Source organism: Balaenoptera ricei, chromosome 8 (genome assembly GCF_028023285.1).
Source record: "Balaenoptera ricei isolate mBalRic1 chromosome 8, mBalRic1.hap2, whole genome shotgun sequence".
Taxonomy (NCBI): domain Eukaryota; kingdom Metazoa; phylum Chordata; class Mammalia; order Artiodactyla; family Balaenopteridae; genus Balaenoptera; species Balaenoptera ricei.
The window spans coordinates 112,250,531-112,268,033 of NC_082646.1; the positions used below are offsets into that span (position 1 = coordinate 112,250,531).

General features: G+C 53.1%; 1 protein-coding gene across 5 annotated transcripts in view; it reads right to left on the reverse strand.

Annotated features, from left to right (window-relative positions):
• KCNQ1 (potassium voltage-gated channel subfamily Q member 1) overlaps positions 1–17,503 on the reverse strand; it is a 350,251-nt gene that overhangs the window by 56,488 nt on the left and 276,260 nt on the right. For 2 of the 5 annotated variants that reach the window (XM_059932319.1, XM_059932316.1), the window contains 3 exons: positions 16,389–16,483; positions 15,516–15,562; positions 14,587–14,648 (listed from right to left, as the gene is read on the reverse strand). In XM_059932319.1, the coding sequence (XP_059788302.1) occupies positions 14,587–14,648; positions 15,516–15,562; positions 16,389–16,483 (204 nt within the window). Of the gene's footprint in view, positions 1–14,586; positions 14,649–15,515; positions 15,629–16,061; positions 16,289–16,388; positions 16,484–17,503 lie in introns of all 5 variants that reach the window. The other 3 variants (XM_059932318.1, XM_059932315.1, XM_059932317.1) reach the window with 2 other exon arrangements.

Consider the following 17,503-nt stretch of genomic DNA (forward strand, 5'->3'; position numbering starts at 1 on the left):
AGAGGTGGGGACCTACTGCTTTGTGGGGTGCAGTCTTCACGATCACTCTTTGTGCTGAATGTCCCCCACGCCTAGTCTCTGAGCCAGAACAGACTTCGGAAGCCAGCACTCACGTTCCTTCCTGGGAGGCCAAGCGTCTGATGCCAGCGATGGGTGAGGCTACCACGGGGGGATCGGCTCCTGCCGGCCAGGAGGAGGTGAGCCACGAGGCCAGCCCTCCTGCCTCTACGTCAGGAGAGGCCCAGGACTACAGGCTGGCCGGGCACGCTGCCCTGAGCATCAGCCCGGATGCCAGCTCCCGGTTCAGCTCCAGGCCAGTCTGAGCTCTGACCTGCCCCCCATGACCACGGCGTCTTGGCAACAAACCCCGTGGACACCACAGGGGCCTGAGGGTCTCACCCTTGATGGGATGGAGAGGCCTGGGATGCCTGCAGGTCCCTCAACGCCTGCCCGACCCAGGCCCTCCCTCGGCGACAGGGAAACCGAGCCTCTGAAGTGGAGGCGTGTGGTTTTAGCATCTCCTGCGGAAGCTCGGCCTCTCAGATGCGGTGGGCGGCCCAGTCCTCTGACCTCAGAGAGGGGGCTCCTGAGCCCTTAGAGGGGGGATCCTGCCCCAGCCCGGTCACCCGGACCTTGGGGACCAGGGTGGAGGGAGGAGGGATCGCACGGCGGCTCAGACCCTGCAGCTCATCACACTCCCCTCCCATCGCCCCGTTCGTCCCTTTTGTGCAAACGCGTCTGCTGCCGACGGCCGGGTGCCCACCCGTGCGGCGGGTCAGATGGCCAGACGTGAGCGTGCCTCCCGTGCCTCTCTCCCTGGGTGCTCCCTAACCCTGGCGGGGGCTTGGCCCACAAAACCAAGCCTCGCGGGTGGGGCCCTTGGGTGCCGGGCTGTTCTCAGCGTCCTGCTGGGCGCAGAGGGCTGAGCCGCAGGCCATGGGGAGGGCTGTTGAGGTGAGTTGTGTGTGGGACAAGGGGCAGGTGGGCAGGCCCGAGTCACAGGTGTGTCTGCCGCCTCTGGATGAACATGGGTGGACAGACGGACGTCCCGTCACACGGACGACTCAAGAGGGTCCTGCCGGGACCACATTCCCCACATTCCTCTGGGTGGGGCACGTGACTCATTCCCCCAGGGGGTTGGAGCGGAAGTGATGTGTGTCACTTCCAGGATGGAGCAGTTAAGAGCTTGGGGCTGGTCCTCGGGCCTGGAAGGGGCCTGGAGCCGATGGACTGTGTCCCCCATCTTGGCACAGAGAGGGCCTGTGGGGAAGGTGGCTCAGACTGGTGACGGAGGCTTGAGTGCTGAGGGAACCCAGAGCCCTGGGGAGGGGGCCTTGGGTGTAGGGCTCACAGGATATTGAGTTTGGGGGCTAGTCCTTCTGGTGGGAGAGCAGCCCCAGCTGACAGAGGACAGGGGCCAGAACAGGAAGCTGGATGGGATGCGACATCTCTACCTGAACTACCTCGGAACACGCACACTGACTACCAGGGCCACCTTGACCTCGGACAAACGAGGACGGAGCATGTCACAGCCGCACGCGGGCTGTCTACTGCCCAGACAACCCCAGCGGTTCTCGGCATCTCAGCTTTCTGACTTAGCGACTCGTTAAAGGTGTGGTTCCAGAGCCACTGACGGACATCAGGCCGGGCGGTGGCCACAGCTGGGAGGCATATCCTTTACTCAGCTCTTTCCTCGCCGCAATCAAGTGGCTCCCCACATCTCTCAGTCACACATTAGAGCCTGACAAGCGTCCTGATACAGAGATCTCTGACCCTGGGGTTTCATTTCCTGGAAGCAGAGATGTTCGATCAAAAGGTACATGTATTTTGAATGTTAACAGACGCTGCTAGCTTCCTTCCCAGAAGCTCTGTGACTACAGTAATTTGCGTCCCCACCAGCAATGTGTAAGAATGTCCGTTTCCCCACCTGGGTGCCAGCACTGGGTATTACCATCTTCTTAAACCAGGGCGTCACTGTGCGTTCCCCTGGCCACTGGTGGGGGTGGGCATCTTCCCACAGATTTTTGGCCAAAGCTGGGCCGACTGTTGAAAAGGCCCCCGAGCCAGGCTCTAGGCAAGTCCTATGGGGGCTGCCCTGGCCGTGAGAATGCCGGGCTCTGGCCTCGGGCTCCCTCCGGGAACATGGCAGCCCCGTCCCGGGGGCCCGTCAAGTCTCCCTGTGGCTCGAGGGGCGCGGGGACTCCCTGGCAGGCCCGCCCACCTCTGCCCAGGAATGGGGATGGCGGCGCTTAGTGTCAACTGACGCTTTCATTATAGGTTTATCTTTGAAACCCTAGACAAAACAGGGCTTGTGTGGTTTGACTGAAGAGCCAGCACCTCAGGACCTTGCCATCCACTAAGACGGCTCCTCAGGAAAGAAAAAATACACTAACCTTAAAATAACCAGTCCCCAGAATAGCAGCTAATGACGGCTTCTGAAGGGGGCCCTTTGATCAGGCGGAGCCCCACGCCTTCGCCTATTTACGGCCATGCCACTCAAGAGCCGTTCACCAGCAAAGAGAGACGTGTTGGGGGTGGGCAGAGGAAAGTCGGGGGGCTGGGCATGGCGTGTGTGGGGGGGCAGGGCCGTCGTCGGTGCCCATTTGAGGCCGCCCCGCTTTCCAGTGCAGCCGGCCCCAACTGGTGACAAGGTGCTCCAGGAGTCCAAGGCAGCCTGGAAACAGAGCCTCACGCAGGGAACGCCGTTCCTGACGGCCCCCCAGGAGCCAAGGCTGGTGGGAGACAGATGTGGTTATAAGAGCCGGAATCCCAGGCGGACGGTCCTTAGGCCCCTTGGGGAGGCGTGGGTCATGGACCCAGAGGGCCTCGAGGGAGGAATTCAGGAAAGAGCCTGAGGAATGGGAACCCAGGAGGGTGCAAGGAAGTACCGAGGGGATGCTGGGGCTAGAAGATGCTCCCTCCCACCCAGCCCCAGCCCCACCCCTGTCTGCCCCGAAGCAGCAGTTGCTTATCCTCTTGGTGTTCACCCAGCACCTCCCTGGGCCTGGCCTGGTCGGATGCTCGGGGACCACTCTCGCCTCTGTCCACAAGCACGTGACAGTCTGAAGCTGCCTGTTCAACAGCCTGTTCACCAGACCTGCTTGGCTAAAAGCACTGGAAATGTGGCTTGTGAGACCAAGGAACTGGATCTTAATTTGATCTAATTTTAACGGATTCACAATTAAATTTAAATACAGATCCCCAAATCAGTTATCGGAAGACTTTAGCTATGGTTGTTTGGAATGCTTTAGGCATGAGAATCCGCCTTTTCAACTGCAAATTTTATGACATCTAAATGCAGACCGAGCAGTTCTTATGAAAACAGAGCATCCAAACTGAGGTGTGCTCTAAGTCTAAAACCCACGCTGGCTTTTGAAGACAGGATGTTGACCTTCCTAAGCATTCTTTTGTATTGATTACATATTGAAATGATAATATCTTAATCTATTGGGTTAAATAAAATATATTACAATGAATTTAAGCTGTGTATTTTTATTTTTTCTGATGCGGCTATTAGAAAGTTGAAAATTATATCTGTGGCTCCCATTATATTTCTACTGGACAACATTGGTCTGAATTGGGGCTTAGCACACTTTCCTGTAAATGGCCAGATAGTAAATATCATAGGCATTAGGGAATCACGTATAGTCTCTGTCACACATTCTTTAGGTCAGGGGCCAGATTTGGTCCGTAGGCCCCAGTTTGCTGGCCTCTGGTCTAGAGGCTCCCAGCTCTAGACCGGCTGGCATCCTTCTCAGTCCAGCCTGCCAAGGGCTGGTGGCCCAACCCAGTCCCCACTGGAGTCCCAGCATAAGACCTACTGATCACTAAGATCCCCAGGGACCAGCATGAACAAGACATGTAACTACTGCCCAGTAGCTCCCAGTTTCATGGGGAGATGGAACATGGGAAGGTCAGGAATCAGTACAGGGAGTTGGGACAGCAGCCATCAGACCCAGGCTGCCCAGAAAAATGCCACCTTCCAAACCCGGACTCTGTCCCCTGTAAGTGAACAAGAGTTTGTCTGACCACGAGACTCATTGGCCTTGACGAGCTAGCCAGGAAGTAAGAGAGGTCAGAGGCTGAATGTGCAGTGAAAGTGGAGCCCACAGAGGTAAGAGGTATCCTGAAGGCATTTGATGAACTGAGTACACTTGAGCTTTGGTTTTCACAGTCTCACAGGTGATGGATAGCTAGGTATCCAAGCCCAGACCTGCCCCAGGTGGGAAGTGTCACAGCGGAGCCCTACGTAAAGCTGGAACCTTCAAAGGGCTCTATGTTCAGTGTAAAGGTCAATGAGAAATAACCTGGTCCCTGAAACGACCATATAGGAAATTGTCTTGCCGCTAACAGGAGTGGAACAATATTTGCCCTGAGAAGTCACATCCACAAGCTGGTCCATGCTCAGCTTGGACACCCAAATGCATACCACCTGGGTGGTCTTGAAAACGTTGAGCCCAGGATTTATAGTCCAGGCTGGTAATACTCCCACGTGTATAGCAAAGGAAGAGGTGAACGTAGATCCCCTCCCCCGCCACCCCAAGAACCTCAACTTCACATTAGACCTCAAAAATCCCCACAGATACATTTTAAGACATATGAACTCATAATTAAAAAAAGGAAATCCTCAAAGGGAACAAAACACCATGAATGAAAGCCAGAAGAAAAAAGAAAAACAGAGAGGCCAATTCACAAAGACTTTAGATACCAGAAATTAAATATAAAATAGCCATATTCAATACATTTCAAGAAATTTTTAAAAAGCTTGAATATACAAGTGAAAAGAAAGAGACTATAAAAATGATCTATCAAGTATGCATAAAAACCAAATGGAATTTCCATAAATAGGAAAATAATCATTGAAATTTAAAATTCTTTGGTTAGGTTTAACAGCAGATTAGAAACAGTTGAAGAAATAACTAGTGAATTGGAAGATGGATCAGAAGACATTATCCAGAACACAATACAGAGAAACAAAGTGATTTTTTTTTTTTAAAAGAGAGAGAGAGAGAGAGGGGGGGGGCACTAAGAGACATAGAGGGGATTGAGATGGTCTACCAAATGTCTAATGAAAGTTCCAGGAGAGATAATGAACTAAAGCAAAATATGAAGAGATAGTGGCTGAGTATAATCCAGAACTGATGCAACACACCAACCACAGATTAAGGAAACTCACTGAATTCCAAGCAGAATGAACAAAAGAAGCTCTCTAATAACACAACATAGTGAAAATGCAGAACACTAGAGTCAAAGGAAAGAGCTTAAAAGTAGCCAGAGAGAAAAAATACGTTGCCTTCCAAAGAGCAATGACTCACTGTCATCTTTGTTCTCAGTGGAAACAATGGAAGTCAAAGTACAGTTGGACAATCTTTTCAATGTGTGAAGAGAAAATCTTTTTGGTAACCTAGGGTCTAGAATTTTATACCCAGTGGAAATATTTTTTAAGAACAACAGTAAAACAGTCATCTTAAAACAAATAAAATCAGAGGGATTTTGATTTTCACTGAAGGAAATTCTAATGAGTACTTCAGCCAGAAAAAAGTGACCCCAGATGTAAGATCTGAGATGAAAAATAAATGATGAGTGACAAAAGGGGCAAACAGGTGGGTAAATTTAAACACATATTGATTGTATAAAACACTACTAATTATGCTTGAACTAAAGTATACAACAAGACATATAAGTCAGCAGGAGAGATTGAAACTAAAATGTCCTAAGGTCCTTATTGTATTCCAGATGTGGGTAAATATAGCAAATGGCTCTATTATATAACCATTTACAATGTCCTAGGTTAACCTCTACAAGAATGGCCATATAACTTCAAAACCAGTAGAAGAAAAAATGGAATGAGAAATAATCATCAATTCAACAAGAGACAAGAAAGAGGACCGAAGTAAACATTAAAAAATTTAGTACAAATGAAAAGCACAAAATACATTGCTAGAAAATCAATCAAAAGATATTGGAAATTACATTAAGTATAAATGTATTAAATGATTTTTAAAAACCTAGCCACACAGTGTTTACAACAGACACCTAAAATGTGTATACAGGATTAAAGAGACAAGAATTAAAAAACCCGACACCAAAATCAGAAAAAAAAGTCACAATAAAACTAGAGAACAATATCTTTTATGAATAGAGATACAAACATTCCTAACAAAATCTCAGCAAACAAAATCCAACAACAGATAAAAGAGATCATATATCATGATCAAGTGGGAAATACAAGATTGGCTTAACACCCCCAAATCAATTAATGTATCACATCATATTAATAGAATAAGGGCTAAAAGGCATGTGACCATCTCAAAAGATGCAGAATGGGCAACTGAGAAAATCTAACATCCTTTCATGATAAGAGCTCTGAACACACACCAAGAATAGAAGGAAACATCCTCAACCCAATAAAGAGCATCTAATGAAACTCTACATCATATTTAATGGTGAATGACTGAATACTTTTCCCTGTAAGACCTTCTCTAGCCACTTTTAGTCAACATCTTACTGGACAGTCACGCCAGTGTAATTAGGCAAAAAAAAAAAAAAAAAAAAAGAAATTAAAGGCATCCAGATTGGAAGGAAGACCTAAAACTGTCTTTATTCACACATGACACGATCCTGTATGTAGAAAATCCTAAGGAATCAACAGCAATAACAATACTTACTAAAATTAATAACAATGAAGTCACAGTTTCTAAGCTTAATATCAAAATTTAATTGTATTTCTGTACACTAGTAACAAATAATTCAAAAATGAAATTAAGAAAACAATTCCATTAACAGTAGCATCAAAAATAATAAAATATTTAGGAGGAACGTTAACAAAGGATACGTAAGATCTGTACACTGAAAACTATAAAATATCACAGGAAGAAATTAAAATAGATCAAATAAACAGAAGGATATACCATGTTCATGAATTAGAAGACTCAATATTGTTAAGATGTTAAGTTCTCCCAAATGGATCTATAGATTCAACACAATCCCTATCAAAATCCCAGCAGGCTTCCTCTCTTTTTTTTTTTTGGTAGAAGCTGGCAAGCTGATTCTAAAATTCATATAAAAATTCATAGCACTTAGAATGTGCAAAACAATTTGAGAAAGAAGAAAATTGGAGGACTTACACTAGCTGATTTCAAAACTAACTACAAAGCTACAATAATCAAGACAGTGTAATGTGGGTTTAAGGATAAGGATATAGACCAATAGAAGAGAATTGAGAATCCAGAAATAAACCTATACACTTATGTTCAATTGATTTTCGACAAAGGTACCATGAAAATTCAATGGGGGAAAAGTAACGTTTTTCAACGAATGGTGCCGAGGCAATTGGCTATCCATAAGCAAAAAGAACAAAACCCAAAAACCAAAACAGAACAAAAAAACCCCCAAACTTTTCCTCACACCACACCCCAAAATTAACTCAAAATAAATCATCGACCTAAATATAAGAGTTGAGTCTAAAAGCTTCTATGAGGAAAAAAATAGAAGAAAATGTTCATGTCCCTGGATTAGGCAAAGAGGTCTTAGATATAACATCAAAAGCATGAGTCACACAAGAAAAGATAAGTTGGACTTTTTACAATTTAAAACTTTTGTGTTTTAAAAGACATGATTAAGAACATGAGAAGACAGCCACAGAATGGGGGAAAATAATTGCAAGTCATATATCTGATAAAGGACTTGTATCCAGAACATATAAACAACTCTTACAACTCAATAACAGAACTACTTAATTAGAAAATAGGCAAGAGAGTTGAATAAACATTTCCCCAAAGAAGACTATGAATGGCTAATAAGCACATGAAAAGTTGCTCAACATCATTAGTGATTAAGGAAATGCAAATCAAACCCACAACTAGAATGGCGAAAAGAAAAAAGGCCAACCATACCATGTATTTGCAAGGATATAGAGAGAGTGGGACCTTTGTACATTACTGGTGGGAAATCAAAATGGTACAGACCCTTTGGAAAACAGTTTAGAAGTTTTTTAGAAAGTTAAACAGAAACTTACCATATGACCCATCAATTCCCCTCTTAGGAACCTGACCAAGAGAAATGAAAACATATGTCCATACACAGACTTGTAGATAAAAGTTCACAGCAGCATTGACATAATAGCCCCAAACTGGAAACAATCCAAACGTCTATCAACTGGCAAATGGATAAACAAAATATGGTTGATCCATACGACAGAATACTATTCAGTGTTAAAAAGAAAAGAAGTACGTGATGCAGCACAGATGACCCTCAAGAATGTCACATTATGTGAGAAAAACGAAACACAAAACACCACAAGTTGTCTGATTCCATTTATATGAAGCATCCAGAAAAGGCAAATTTCTAGCCTTATAGAAATTTAAGGATACAGACACAGAAAGCAGGTCAGTGATTGAGTGTGGCTGGCGGTGGGAGCTGGGAATGATTGCAAATGGAATTGAGGGAATTTGGGGGTGTTGAAAAATGTTCTAAAACTTAGTTTTGATGATGTTTGCAAATCAAAGTAGAAATTTACTAAAATGTGTTGTCTACATTTACATTGGGTGAATTTTATGGCATGTAAATTATACCTCAAAAGAAAGCTTAAAAAAAAAAGATTACAAACAAAATTAGGTTTGTATAACGATGATAATAGACTTTAAGGGAAAAAAGAACACTACTTGAGAGAAAGCGGGTGTTATGGAATTAGAAAACATTGAATCCAGCAGTGAATATATACAAATTTGGATATTATATGTATCTGATCATAAGATCTAAAATTACATTAAGCGAAAATTGACAGAAATATAAAGAAAACTAGAAAAATTCCCCACAATAGTTGGCACTTCAACACATTTCTCAGTAATGATAGATCAAGTAAGATAAAAACATTCCAGTGAGGATATAGATCTCAACAAAACAATTAACAAGCTCGTTCTAATGAACACAAGTATAACACTGCACCCAGCAACTTCAGAATACACATGGTATTCAAACATGGAAGGTACATTTACAAAAGTTGATGACATGTTGTACCTGTAAAACATATTTCAAAATGTTCCAAGAGACTGATACCCTACAGGACTTCCCTGGTGGCACAGTGGTTAAGAATCCTCCCTGGTCCGGGAAGATCTCACATGCCTCGGAGCAACGAAGCCTGTGCGCCACAGCTACTGAGCCTGCGCTCTAGAGCCTGCGAGCCACAACTACTGAACCCCATGTGCCACAACTACTGAAGCCCGCGCGTCTACAGCCCGTGCTCTGCAACAAGAGAAGCCACCGCAATGAGAAGCCCGTGCACTGCAACAAAGAGCAGCCCTTGCTCGCTGCAACTAGAGAAAGCCCGCGTGCAGCAACGAAGACCCAACGCAGCCAAAAATAAATAAATAAACAAACTTATTAAAAAAAAAAAAGATTGATACCCTACAGATCACTTTCTTTGACAATAGAGGAATAACAATTATAACAATGACAAAAATCATATTCCAAAATAACTCCTGGGATAAACAAGAGGTCATAATGGAGACTAGAAAAATCTTTGCGTGAATGAACATTGAAATTAAATGCTATATATCAAAACCTGGGGGATGAAGTTTGAGTGGTATTTAGAGAAAAATAAAAGTATAGTCTTAAATGCACAGTTTAGAAATCTAGAAAGTTTTAGAATTCATAATTATCCAACCTAAGAAGTTAAAGAAAGAATAATACATTAAGCCCAAGTAAATAGAAGGAAGAAAATAAAGAGAAGTGAATGAAACAAAACAAAATCGACAAAAGAGAGGATCAACTAGGTCAAAAGTTTGTTGAAAACATGAATAAAATCATCAACTAGCTGGCAGGCTTGACCAATGGAAAAAAGTGAAGTCACAAACAAACAATATTGGCAATAAAAAAGGGGTCTAACCACTGATGATACAGATGCTAAAATGAAAATAAATGCCAATAAATGTGAAAACTAGGATGGAATGTACAAATTCTTGAAATATGCAACTTATCAAAACTGACACAAGAAGAGATAGAAAACCCCAACTGTCCCATAACCATCCGAGTCACTGACTCGATTAAAAACCTGCCCACAAGGAACACACCAGGCTTAGGTGGCTTTACCTCCAAGTTTCCCCAAACACTCAGGGGAAGACAATCCTCATCCTATACAAAATATTCTAGAATATGGAGGAAGAGGGAACACTTCTCAACTCGTTCTGTGAGGCTCACATACATTGGATGCCATAACCCAATGAGGACACTGTAAGTACATATCTCACCCACAAATGTGGAGAGAAAAACTCTGAAGGAAATATTAGCAGGAGGGCTTCAGCAGTGTTTCAGAAAGCTTATACAATGTGAAGGACTGGTGTGTGGTGGGGAGAGGCCAAAGGCCACATAGATGTCTGGAAAAATAATCTAAGCCCAAGATGCTAAAGGCCTGAACTCAGCGGGGAGGACGTGCAGCTGGCGTGCAAGGGTGAGCAGCGTTGAGGGGCTCTCGGGGTGGTGGTCGGAGCAGGGGGAGTGGCTGGGATGACCAGGGTTCCGGGCCCTGCTTTCAGGCCTGGCGGACGGAGAAGCCTGGGAGGGGGACAGAGCAGGAGGAGGGGGGTCTGCAGCAGACGCCAGGTCCTGGGTGACTGGGCCTACCTGTCAAGGGCAGGGGCTGGGGAGGTGAGGTGGTGGGGAGCCCGGGCTGGGGGGCATTCCTGTCCGGGAGAAAGGTGTGCCTGGCCGGGGTTCTAGGCCGGGGGGGCGGTGGAAGAAATGTCGGGGGTTGGGGGGGCCCTTCCCACCCACAGTCTCTGAACTGGGGCCTGGAAACCCAGGACTCCCTGTGTCCGGCTCTGAGCCATGAACATTTCCGGCAAAAACAGAGAAGAAAGAAATTCTCCCAGCCCACTGTGTTCCTCATATCAGCAAAAGCAGTGTGAGCTGAGCTTGCAAAATAAACAGGGCTCAATGTAAACACTGCAGCAGGTCCTGGGGACGGAGCTAAGAATACACACTGGGGGAGGAAGGTGGGAGCAGACTTCTCCATCGGGTCCCCAGAGAGCCACAGGGTCCCTGCCCTGGAGCAGCCCTGACGGGGAGGGGCCGGGGGGCTGGGGGCCGCGTTCTCAGGACCCGTCCCAGGGCCTGGCGTGTCGGAATCTGACCACTGCCGCCCGTGGACCTTGCTGCTTGCCCTCACCTTGGCCCTCAGTGTTCCTACCCGGCCTCTTCTCAACCAGACCCTTTCTGTTTGTGAAATACTCTTCTGCTTTTTTCTGTCTCTCTCCACCCTATCTCCCCTGCTGCCTGTGGCTTCCGCCAGGACCAGCTCTTTACCTAACCAGCTAACTAGGCAACCGCTCAACCTCTCTGGGCCTCAGTTTCCCCACTGGTAAAAGAGACTTTATTTGGGCAAACGAGTCCTTGCCAGAGTAGAGAACGCAACGTGACAAAGCAGTTCAAGCCCTCTCCTCGCACAACTAAGGGGGCCAGCGGGCTCCCCAGGCCGGTGGGGTGCAGGCTGCGGCAGGGGAACGCCGTGTCTGCTTCCGATGCCCCTGGAGCGAGGCTGGCTGTGCAGGCCAGGGGGCATCCTGAGGGCGGGTGGGGGGCTCTGAGCAGGAGCGCGAGCTGCAATGAGGCTGCAGGACCCCGGAGAGAAGGAAGTGTGGGGGGCCCTCCAGCCCACGTGGCCCCTGGACTGGACATGGGAAGGGGACTCCTTGCCGGGAAATGGAGGCCCCCCTGAACAGGCTCAGCTGGCCTCCCCCACCCCCGGTGACTCCCTGCAAGTGGACAGCCCGGCCACTGACCCTCAGAGTGACCTGCCCCCAAGATGGGGATGGGGCAGCCGCTGTGCACCCCGAAGTCCCCTCCCCCTCCTCTCCAAGCCCCTCGTCCTGTGGCTGAGTGAGCCGGCCGGGACGGGACCGCCGTCACCGCCGAGGGCCTGAGCTGAGATGAGGAAGCAGTTGGGGGCCAGGCTCCCTTCCGGCCTGAGGCCAGCCCGGTGGGGTTGGGGGAGGTCCGGGGCTCCGGCTGGGGCTGGCGGGCCGGCTGGCACTGCCACCACTGCAGGCCTGCTGGGCTTCCCAGGGCTGGACGGCTGCTGGATTTCCTGCCCCCAGCTTCCCTCAGTCAGCAGGATTGCGAGGGGGGTTGTTTATGGTCCCGATGGCTGCGGTGATAACGTGGGGCCTGGGACACGCCACTGTGCCCTCTGGGCCCGGCGGGGCCCTTTCCCAGGGTCTGTCCCCGAGGGGGGCATTGGCTAGCGGGGGAGGGGCTGGGCAGGCTGAGCTGGACGCCGGCCCACGGCAGCCTCTGCCCGGGTCCAGCACGTGTCCAAGGGGCAGAGATTCAGCGTGGAGCACGGCCTGCTCCCTGCCTTGAGACCTGGGGGCGTGACTGTGCCTCTCGGGCGGAACCAGCTCCTGGGAGGCAGGAGGGGGACGAAGGCGACACAGAGCCCATCTCCCTGAGTGTGTGCGGAACATCCGGGATCCTTGCTGCCCAGAAACGGCCCCTGTCCCGGGCGCAGAGACTGACGGTGGAGGCCACCAGGGGCCTTGCTCCCAACCTTGCCCCCAGGGATCAGGGACTCCAGAAAACCCTTCCCTTTGTTGTTCAGATCTGAAGAAATGTGGTCCCATAATTCTGTACCCCCAAGGCCAACGTGGGCCGCACCTCAGCCCACCACACCGACCCTGGCTGGACAAGGGCTGAGCCCTGGTTCTCAGACCCCCACCGGCTGCCAGGTGGCTCCAGGGGACCCTGTCTCCTACCCATCGTCACCCCCAGAGGACACCAGGCTCTGGTTTAGGTTTCAAGGGGTGGCCTGTCCCGAGGAACAGTGGGCAGAGCTGTAAGAGAGGCCCAGGACAGTGGGACAGAGGACAGAACCAGACCAGGGCAGGGACTTGAGGAGGGGTGAGCACATCTGGACGACAGGGCAGTGGGGCCGCTCCCAGGGCTGCTGGGCCACCACGACCCCTGCCAGCGGCGGGGGCCAGTCAGTGAAGGCTGCCTTGGCCAGAGCTGTTCCAGAGCTGGGCAAGGAGGGGAGGGGGGGTGCCTGGGTTCTTTCCCCGGCTCTACCTCTGCATCCGTTGATGCCTGGAAGCCCCGCCCTGCCACCCCACCCCCCAACCACGCAGGGTGCCTGGTCTGCTGTACTGGGCGTGGCCACCTGCTGCTTCTCCCGGAATGTGGCAGCCCCGAGTCCCTGGTCCCACACGAGAGGAAGAGTGAAAGCCAAGGACGGGTCACCAGAGAGGCAGAGTCCAGGCCCCAGAGCCTCTGAAGCCGCTCAGCCTGGGGAGCTGACCGTTCCCAGTTTCAGTTCCCATCCTGCCAGACAGGGCATCTGCCACTGGACCATCTGCCTGGGCAAAGGAGAGCCACCAGGCCCGCTGAGGCCTGTGCTGACCGAGACGGGCCAGCCCTCCGGCGGGGCCAGGGTGTTGGCGTCACACAGCCCCAGAGGGCCAGGCCCGAAGTGAGGGCCCCCGTGGGCACCTGCACAGCGGCCCTCCCCCATGTACAGGATCGTGGCCCCATACCCACCCAGGCCGGGGAAGACTGCCGGTGGGCAGAGGGTCGTCCTGCAGGCCCAGGCCAGGGTGGGTGGGGCAGGAACCCGGAGCTGTGCCCCTGCCCGCCTGCCCAGCTGCAGCAGAGATGGACACGGGCCAGAGCCAGGCGTTGCCCAGGAAACCGAGAGTCGGACGCACTCCCTGCTCAACCGAAATTCCTCTATTTTTAGCCCCCCGGCTGCTTTCAGATAAAGTCCATGTAGATGAACGAGCTGTTGGGCAAGATAACAGCCTGCTCCAAACCACGGAGACTTCAAAGGGCGGCAGGCCGCCCCCTCCCATTCCACAGACCCTGCGAGGCTCCCAGGATGCCCTGGGAAGGGGTTCCGGAGCTGAGAGGCGGGGCCGCGGGCACAGAGCCCGGCGGGGACTGGGGCGTCCCGGCCACTGAGGCCGCTGGTGCCCCGGGGCGGAGGGAGCACGGCGTCCACGTCCCACCCGGACACCCAGCAGGGCCTCGGCCGACACTCCCCACATCCCTTGCTGTCAGGACCCTGCAGAGGAGGGTCCTGGAGCCCACATCCCCTCCTCCCCACTCGATGCACCCTCGTGTCCCTGTCGGCACCTCTGAGTCCCTGCGTGCAAGCGGGCTGGGGGCTGAGGGAGCCGCAGGCAGCGGGGACAGCCCTGCCCACCTCAGCGTGCACTGGGCGGGCCTCAGCTATGCCAGGGAGGGGACTGCGGGCGCTCGCTGCCACTTGTCAGAGGTCTAAGACCAGCCTGGCCTTCAGCGCCCTCCTCCCGTGGGGACTGACGCCCGGTGCACATGGGGGAGGAGCTGGAGCCCCACGTCAGGGAGGCCACACCGAGCACAGATGGAAGGAAGGAAGGAAGGAAGGAAGGAAGGAAAGAAGGAGGGAGGGAGGGAGACCCCAGACACCTAGGGCACCATCCAAGCCCTGCACGCTCAGGACAGAGCAGGAGAGTGAAACGCCGCTGTGTGTCCGGGCCCCAAGGACGCTGCCCGCCGCCCGCCAGCAGCGATGCCGCGTGGCCCGCGAGAGCTGGCGTGGGCTCAGGCGCCTACCTTGTCCTCCACGCGGTTCAGGCGGGCACCGATCGTGTTGCTGCCTCGGTCCTTAGTCTTCTCTGTGGGGTTAAAGCACCCAAGTCAGGGACGCCTGGGCTGGCAGACGGGGAGCGGTGGGCAGGTGACCCCGACTGGGCTCGGGGAGAAGGGCGATGGGGGTGAGGGAGTGAGGGTCAAAGGCCTGAACCTATGAGAATGTCTCTTAGAAGCTCTTCTGTGGTGAGAACTTCAGGGGCGGCAGTGGGTGGGCCGGGCGCTGGCGGGCTTGTCCCCACTCCACCCTTTCCGGTTCTGTGACCTCCGAGAGCCTCAGAGGACAGGCATCCACCCTGCCCGGGGGCTGCCTGAGATGGTGCCCGCTGTACAAAGGCGACATTCCGCCCCAAGGGGGCACTTGCTCTGGCCGGGGAGGCCTGTCGCCCCTGCGGCCCCTGCCGTCCCGTCCCTGAGTGAGCTGTGCCTCCCACTTGAACTTGGGCTAGGGCAACCCCGAGGAACAGGCCTGGCCCTGCCCTCCCTGGTGTGACCCCCTAGCCGCCCTCCGGAGGACATGAGGCCGTGCCTCAGAGCTGGAGAGCGGCACCCACCTTGCTCCCCAACGTTCTAGCTGGCTGCTCACCCCCCAACCCCACTCCCAGGCCCCCACCTTCCCAGGGTCCTGGTCACGTTTCCACACTCAGATCATCAATGGCCTAGAAAAGCCTGCCATTTATAAGGACGCATGCAGGTTCTTGCACTAACTGAAAATCCCTTGTAAATCATGTTCGAAGCCAGTTTGCTTAGGGTGGGTCTACCTGCCCCCCTCTCTAGATATCCTTGCGAGACATGCACTTTCTGATGGTGGAAGAGGCAGGCGTGGGTGGAGGGATGGTAGGAGGGTGTGGCCTGGGCTGCCACGCCCAGGGTGTCTCAATGCAGAAACCCACCTGAGACAGAGATGAAGAGGGAGGGCTTCCCGATGGACTGGTCCAGCCTGGGGGGGAGGGAGGGAGACGGAGACCAGCTCACACTTGGCCGGGGCACCGCACGGACATCTGGCCTGTCGGTGGGTGGATGGGCTGATGTGCCCAGCAGGACAAGCTGCCCGCCCCCTCTGGGGGCCACCCCTCACCGCCACCCAAAAACCAGCCCAGTGCCTCCCAGGTTCCAGAGGCCCATGCTCCCAAGGGGGCCTGGGGTGGGGCACTCAGAGGTGAAGGGCAGTGGTTGGGCTGCCCCTTTGTCACCCTCCCTGGGCACAGCAGGGTCCCAGGATAGCCCAGTGTCCTGAATGTTCCCAGAGAGGCAGGCCTGCAAGTGGGCCCTTCTGGGGTGAGGCCAGGTCGCTGGGCTGGGTGGGCTTCACGTCCCTGTAGTAGGTCAGCGACAGGGGCGGGGGCAACCTGAGCCCCTGGCCTGGGCTGTGGTCAGGACAGGCACATTTCCCAGCCACACCCTGCGTCGCACAGAGCTCAGTTCCCAGGCCAGCCCACCGTGGAGATGCAGCTGGTCTGAGCCCACGCAGACCCCCAAGGACCACGCTGCTTCCACGAGGATGAGCTCTGTGAGCCCCAAGTCAGAAGCCAGAAGACGTCGGCTCCCAAGAGTTGAGGTGCTCAGCTCCCAACTGGTAGGGTCTCTCCCGGAGGTGGTGTCTCCTGGGGCTGGACCTGGCCCCTGCTCACAGGGTGCGTGCTGGGCTGTGAAGCGTCCAGCATCTCTGAGGTGTGGACATGTGTGGAGTGAGCCCCTGCCCCCTCCCCCACCCGCTCAGATCCCCCCTTCCCCTGTGCCCCGCGCCCCGGGCCCCGTGCGCCCACCTCCTCTGCAGCTCCTTGACGCGCACCATGAGGTTGAGGTGGCCCTGGGAGTACTGCTCGATGACGTCCCGCACGTCGTAGGGCTTCCGCGCTTGCTGCGGTGGGAGAGAGAGAGTCACGCTGCGGGCTCCGCGTTAACGCGGTGACCGCGCCTGCCTTCCGTGGTCTTCCCGGATTTAAGGAGCTGCCCACGTGGCACCATGGGGCAGCCTGGATCAGCGCACATGCGGTGGCCGGGCTCATCCCCCCCGGGAGCTGGGTGACCCTGGGCCAGTACCTCGGCCTCTCTGGGCCTCAGCTTCCTGCCGGCTCACCTGCAGGGACCTGCCCATTCTCCCTTTCCAGGCCACCGGTCCCTGTTTTCAAGCTGCCTTGGAAGAGCTGGCCCAGCTGAGGGCCTGGGGGCGGGGGGCCAGCATGGCTGCCAGTCACTGGGTGGAGGGCACAGCTTTGTGAAGCCACCGCCTGCCTGGGCCCCAAGCTCACCCTCCCCACACTTGTTGGCCGGCGCACCCACTGTTCTTGGGGCGGGGAGGTGGCCCACCCCACCCCCTTCCCAGGCAGTCCCCTGAGCTGAGCAGGGGTGGCCCCGGGGGACAGGCCTCCTGCTGGGGCCCCCAGGCTGCCTGGGAAGAGAGGATGGTCCCACGGCAGGCCTGGGGCCATGGGGGCAGGGAAGGTGACCCCAGAGCTCCAGGCTCGGCGCCAGCCCTGAGCCCATAAATGCATCCGGGGCTCAGGTGAAACCACAACAGAGAGAACGGGGCTTCTCACGATGTCAGCAAAACCTCCAGCCGCATTTATGGCCTCAATCCCGGGAGCTCACGGTCTGAGGGTCTCGCCCAGGTAGCATCGGGCTGGCCGAGTGCGGGTCTGATGGCCCAGGAGGCCCTTCGCCCACACAAGCGAGCCAGAGCCACGTGGGGACACAGGCCACTTCTCTTGGGAGAGCCGCGGGGAGACAGGGTTGGGGTCCCCAGGTGGTCTCATTAACCCTGAAGGGCCCACACTAGTGATGGGCTGGGAGGTTACTGCCTCTTGCTGGGGAGTGTAGGGGGCCTGAGAGACACGCCAGACAGCTGGCAGGGCAGGGCGGGGCCGGCAGGTCAGAGGGT